General features: G+C 38.5%; 1 protein-coding gene across 1 annotated transcript; it reads right to left on the bottom strand.

Annotated features, from left to right (window-relative positions):
• Positions 1 to 2,566: 2,566 nt before the first annotated feature.
• LOC115149368 (C3a anaphylatoxin chemotactic receptor) lies at positions 2,567 to 4,319 on the bottom strand. Its single transcript, XM_029692181.1, has 2 exons — positions 4,111 to 4,319; positions 2,567 to 3,721 (listed from the first exon to the last, which is right to left on the bottom strand). Exon 2 carries the CDS (start codon positions 3,712 to 3,714, stop codon positions 2,713 to 2,715), a length of 1,002 nt encoding a protein of 333 aa, XP_029548041.1. The 5' UTR covers positions 3,715 to 3,721; positions 4,111 to 4,319; the 3' UTR covers positions 2,567 to 2,712.
• Between the last annotated feature and the right edge of the window lie 1,257 nt (positions 4,320 to 5,576).

Here is a 5,576-nt window from a genome sequence, read left to right as displayed (position 1 = left end):
ACCGCTTTAGTGCCGCGGCTACACTCCCGGAAGCCCGAGACCTTTCCCCTCCCCGCTCCAAGATCATTAGCCCCTCTGCTGTTCATCCTCTGTTGCCCCATACCCTCCATATTTTTCCTACCTTTTCTGTGTCTAGAGTTAAAACCGTGTTTGACTGCCCCTTGTCTCCTGTTTCCAGGTCCACCCCTCTTCTCTGTCTCATCGACGGCCGACCGGCATATATGGTGAGATGCCTCCTGAAGGTTCGACCTCGGGGCAGGGGATTCCGGTACCTGGTTGACTGGGAGGGTTATGTCCCGGAGGAGAGGTTCTGGGTCTCCGCTAGGGACATCCTGGACCCAGGCCTCAACTATAAAAAGGGTAATTCAAAAAAAATTGTGGCATTTTAGTTTTTCATGGACAAATAATTCAAAATTGACTGTGAAGCTTAAATTAAAAAAAATATTTAACCTTTTTTAAGATTAATTAAGTTACCTTAAGATGATTTGGACATGACGCACGTTATGACATGACGCACGGAAAATGCTAATATCTTGGATATTGACTTGAATTGTTTGGTGCCACAAACACTTAAAAGTTACAATTTGGAGATAGTGGACTGGTAAACAAGACCAAAGCATGATTTGCTGTATTACCTTGTCCATATTCTGCTTACAGGGTAAGGAAACCAATATGCAATTTTGTAATTTGGGCGAACTATGCCTTTAACTTGTTCATGAAATGGTTGAAAAGATATCTATTCTATGGCTAGATGAAATGTTGGTAGAAAACAGGGCCCTTAACAGAAATATACACTCATCAATACACATGTAGCAAAACTTGGTGCACTAACTGTAAGTCGCTCTGGATAAGAACGTCTGCTAAATGACAAAAATGTAAAGTGTAAATGTTCAGTATTTTAGTGATGAGGTGTTCTTATCATCGCACTTCTATTCTGAGACCTATCAGAATGAAACCACTCATTTGATAAAAAGGTTTCAGACTTTTCTTGGAAAAGGTATCCGTTTCAAACTGTTTGTTCCTTTTCCTGAGTTGAGCAGTGGTTGTCTAAGAGTGAATTGAGCTTTGTATTTACAGAATATCAATGCATTTATGTGCATTGAGCGTGGAAAATGCACTCTACAGAAATAATAATTATTATAATTATTGTTCAGGATGTCCTTTTTTTGCATTTGTGAGAATAAGAGACAAGAGAATTGTTTGCTTTTCGTTATTTGTTTGACGTTTAAAATAAGTGAATAGAAATAGAATTACTAGAACAGACATTCCATTAAGTGTACTGTCAAATTGCAGTGGTGTGAGGGACTTTGTCCATTCTAGTTGTACTATTTTTATGGCTCCTACATTGTTTAGGAGGAATGTAACACAAGGTTTGTGTCTACACAGGCAGCCCATTTCTGATCTTTTTTCCACTAATTGATCTTTGGCCCAATCAAATCCGATTTATTTTCAAAATGTATTTTTCAGAGCTGATTTGATTGGTTAAAAGACCAATTAGTGAAAAAAATATCAGAATTGGTCTGCCTGTGTAAATGCAGTCATAGAGGCTAGAAGGGTACTTAAAGGTGCAATCAGCAGTTGAAACAATTACAATGCGTACACCCCACCCCTGTTTCTGTAAAAATATAAACGGGTGAGGCTAGACCACTCTCAAATTCATAGACAGAGCTATAGATGCAAGGAATGAACATTATTGATTTCAACATTTTACTTTAACTAGGTTTTGAGGCTATTTGGTATTTGTTTACAAACATTGGAGTAAAAATGAGCTTATTTGGGGTTCTGATGGGGGTACAACAGTTGAACTTAGCACGAGGCATACGTTGTATTCTTCAAGAATCAATGGGTACATATCATTAATTTATAAGTTCAAAAATGGATGTAGCAAATGCTAATTGCTCCTTTAAGTTCAAATGTACATTTCCATTTCCAAGCAGGGGATCAGATAATAGTTGACTTCCTCCTGTCCTAACTAAACTCCAGTCCACCCAATATGACAGTCATCACATACCAGGAGATAACTTTGAGAAAATGAAGCTGTCAGCGAGAGTGTTCAGATTTTTCTGACATATAAAGTGACAACAGCTTGGGTTCAAACACTTCAATATTTATGCAGTTACACAGTGATTTCTCTAGCATCATGAGATTAGTAAAGTTTATCATATGGGGTTAGTGTGGTGCTTATCATTGCTCTATAGCACCACTATGTGGCTTTAGTGGAGAACGTCTATGCCAACCAGCCAGTTGATCTTCAGACTGTTAATTTTTTGAAAATGACAGATATTACAGTAAGCATGAGATGAATGTGTAAGTGGTGGATGGCTGTAAAAACATCTTTTTTTTACTTGGAATGCCTTGATTAGAGTAATCTAGACACTGGCTCCCAGTTCCTTTTCTACACACCAATAATAAAGAATATACAGTACCAGTCAAAAGTTTGGGCACACCTACTCGTTCAAGGGTTTTTCTTTTTCTTTATTTTAAATTTGTTCTATATTGTAGAATAATAGTGAAGACATCAAAACTATGAAATAACACAGATGGAATCATGTAGTAACCAAAAAAGTGTTAAACAAATATATTTTATATTTGAGATTCTTCAAAGTAGCCACCCTTTGCCTTGATGACAGCTTTGCACACTCTTGGCATTATCTATAACTTAAGTATGCTGTTTATGAATACGACCCAGGAGAGTTATCAGACATTTTGGACTCAGACCTGAGACACAGATGTGTGTGTTATGGCATCCTCACTGAAGACATTCTCAAATACTTTACGGAAAGAGACCCTGACCCTATCCTTGAAGTCCTGGCCCATAAACACATACAGGACAGGGTTGAGGCAGCTGTTGACGTAAGCCAGAGAGATGGCCAGGGGGTACCAATTCCAGGCTTCACCTGCCGAGGCAAACCTGCCATACCCAATCACCATACCTATGATGTGATAAGGCAGCCAGCACACAAAGAATGCTGCCACCACAGCCAGAATGAGCCAGAAGGTCCTCTGAGACTTGAAGCGAGCGCTGCTCACCCTCCTGCCGATGAGCAGGTAGCAGACAGCGATGACCGTCAGGGGAACGAGGAAGCCGAGGACCAGCCTGGGAACATGGGTGGCTTTGATGGCCAAAAAGAAGCCCCTAATGTTTTTTTCACCAAGGGGGTGTACAGAGGTGCACATAATAATTTCGTCATTGTCGACACTATCGATGGTCCCATTATGAATCATGGTGGGGAGGCTGAGGAGCAAGGCCAGGACCCAGGCCAGACCACACAGCAACCAGGCCAGGCCGATGCTCCTGTGGTTCTGGGCCAAGACAGGCAGGATGATCAGGACAAAGCGGTCCAGGCTGATGAGAACCAGGGTGAAGACGCTGGCAAACATGTTGAGATACATGACAGAGGGGATAACCTTACACATAGTCTCTCCGAATGGCCAGTGTTGGTTCAGTATGATTTCAACCAATGAGAAGGGTATGGAGATACAGCAGAGGAGGTCTGCTACAGCCAGGTTTACAAACCAGACAGTGTTGACTGTCCTCTTCATCTTCACTCCAGCTATCCAGATGACAAAGGCGTTTCCTGGGATACCGAGGACACAGGTTATGCTGTAGATGACCATGGACACCACTCGTATGGACTGATTTACCTGCTCTGATTGATCAGTTTGAATGAACATGTCATAATAATCCTCGAAGTACTCCTCTGAGAAATTCATGTTGTCACTAGGGGAGGAATTGTTTGATACACAATGTCACTCATTGTACAGCACACCATTTTCTAAATGTATGTTTTAACTTAACTTAGCATTGCAGTAAGGGTTCTCAGTGAGGTCATTCTTATAACCAGTCATAATTAACGGCAATGGTCTTGCTGTTTATATACCATATGGCTGCATTAACTGAATGGAAATTCAAACATTAGCACCTTCAATGTGGAAAATGTTGGTCCTAAGTTTCTACTGTCATTAAACAGAGGGGTGTCAAATCCTCTTCACAAAGTTAAACAAATATTAGAAAATAATACCATCAATTATTTTTCCCAAGTTAATTATTTAAAAGGAGCTACGTAAGAGCACACCTAAAATTCAACTGAACATTTATATCACACTCACCTCTTCTTTCAGGTCTTCTGATTTTGTCATTTATCTTAAGGTTTTTTGTTTTTCAGGGATAGAACATGATAGGGAGGGGCAAAATCGATGGTGCGTAGGTGACAAAATGCGTGATAAAGTTAAAGAAAGAAGAAGTATTGAAAGTATCCGCTGGGCACACCACATTATTTCAACGTAGATAATTGGGTAATATTTGGAGACATTGAGACAACTCAAAAAGACAGGCAAAAGTTAGCTGAATTTCCAATGAGTTATTACTATGCATTCAAACATCTAAATGCACAACCAAATTCCAATAGAAAAACAATGTCTGCTTGTCGATTAAGTTGTCAGCCAAATGTTTATCACTGCACTTTCAACCATTTAAAAATACAGCAAAGTTCAAATGGGAATACAATGTCAGATATTTTGTTTATTTATACAATATATTATGTTATCCCTGTGCTTCATCTAATAACAGAACCAAACTACCTGGATTGCAGTTGAGATTACATTAAAAGTACATGGTGAAAGTAATCAAAGCCATTGGAGATTCTGCACAGATTATTACAGCACTTGTGAAGATCTCCACAGACCTGCCTCAATCTATGCATGCTATCTTATACTCAAAATGTGGCCATGGATGTGTTACTCATTTTAAGGCTGAATGTTACATTTGTTTGTAAAATAGCCTTAACTTTAGGATATTTACTGTATTACAAAAGTAATATTGAATTGTGTTTGGTTGACAACGCAAACAAATATCAACATTTTAAAGGAGACGTAGCCTACTGCTTGGATAGTTTCATCTGAGCCACTGGCTTGATCCCATTCATTAACTTTGATTTTTGGTTGAGTTGGAGATGTGGCTACAACATATCATTTGTTAACATGTCGACAAGTTATTAGGCTATTTATTGTATGCCAAAAGGGATATGGAATTGTGTCTACACAACCAAATATCAATATTTGAAGGAGATGTATCTCATTTGATATGCAGTGGTGTAAAGTACTTAAAGAGAAACTTTAAAGTACTACTTAAGTAGTTTTTCAGGGAATCTGTACTTTACTTGACTATTTATATTTTTGCTAACTTTTACTTTTACTTCACTACATTCCTAAAGAAAATGATGTACTTTTTACTCCATACATTTTCCCTGACACCCAAAAGTACTCGTTACATTTTTTTATGCTTAGCAGGACAGGAAAATTGTCCAATTTACTCACTATCAAGAGAAGATCGTTATTTAATCCCTACTGTCTCTGATCTGGCGGACTCACGGACTCAGGAAACACAAATGCTTTGTTTGTAAATCATGTCAGAGTGTTTGAGTGTGCCCTGGTTATCCGTAAATTAAAAAGATAAGCTTAATATAAGGAATGTGAAACGATTTATATTTTTACTTTTGATACTTTGTATATTTTAGCAATTACATTTACTTTTGATACTTAAGTATATTTAAAACCAAATACTTTTAGACTTTTAC

This window comes from Salmo trutta, chromosome 15 (assembly GCF_901001165.1).
Source record: "Salmo trutta chromosome 15, fSalTru1.1, whole genome shotgun sequence".
In the NCBI taxonomy this organism is placed as follows: domain Eukaryota; kingdom Metazoa; phylum Chordata; class Actinopteri; order Salmoniformes; family Salmonidae; genus Salmo; species Salmo trutta.
The sequence above is the reverse complement of the archived record's forward strand: the minus strand, read 5'-3'. Positions and strand labels throughout refer to the sequence as shown.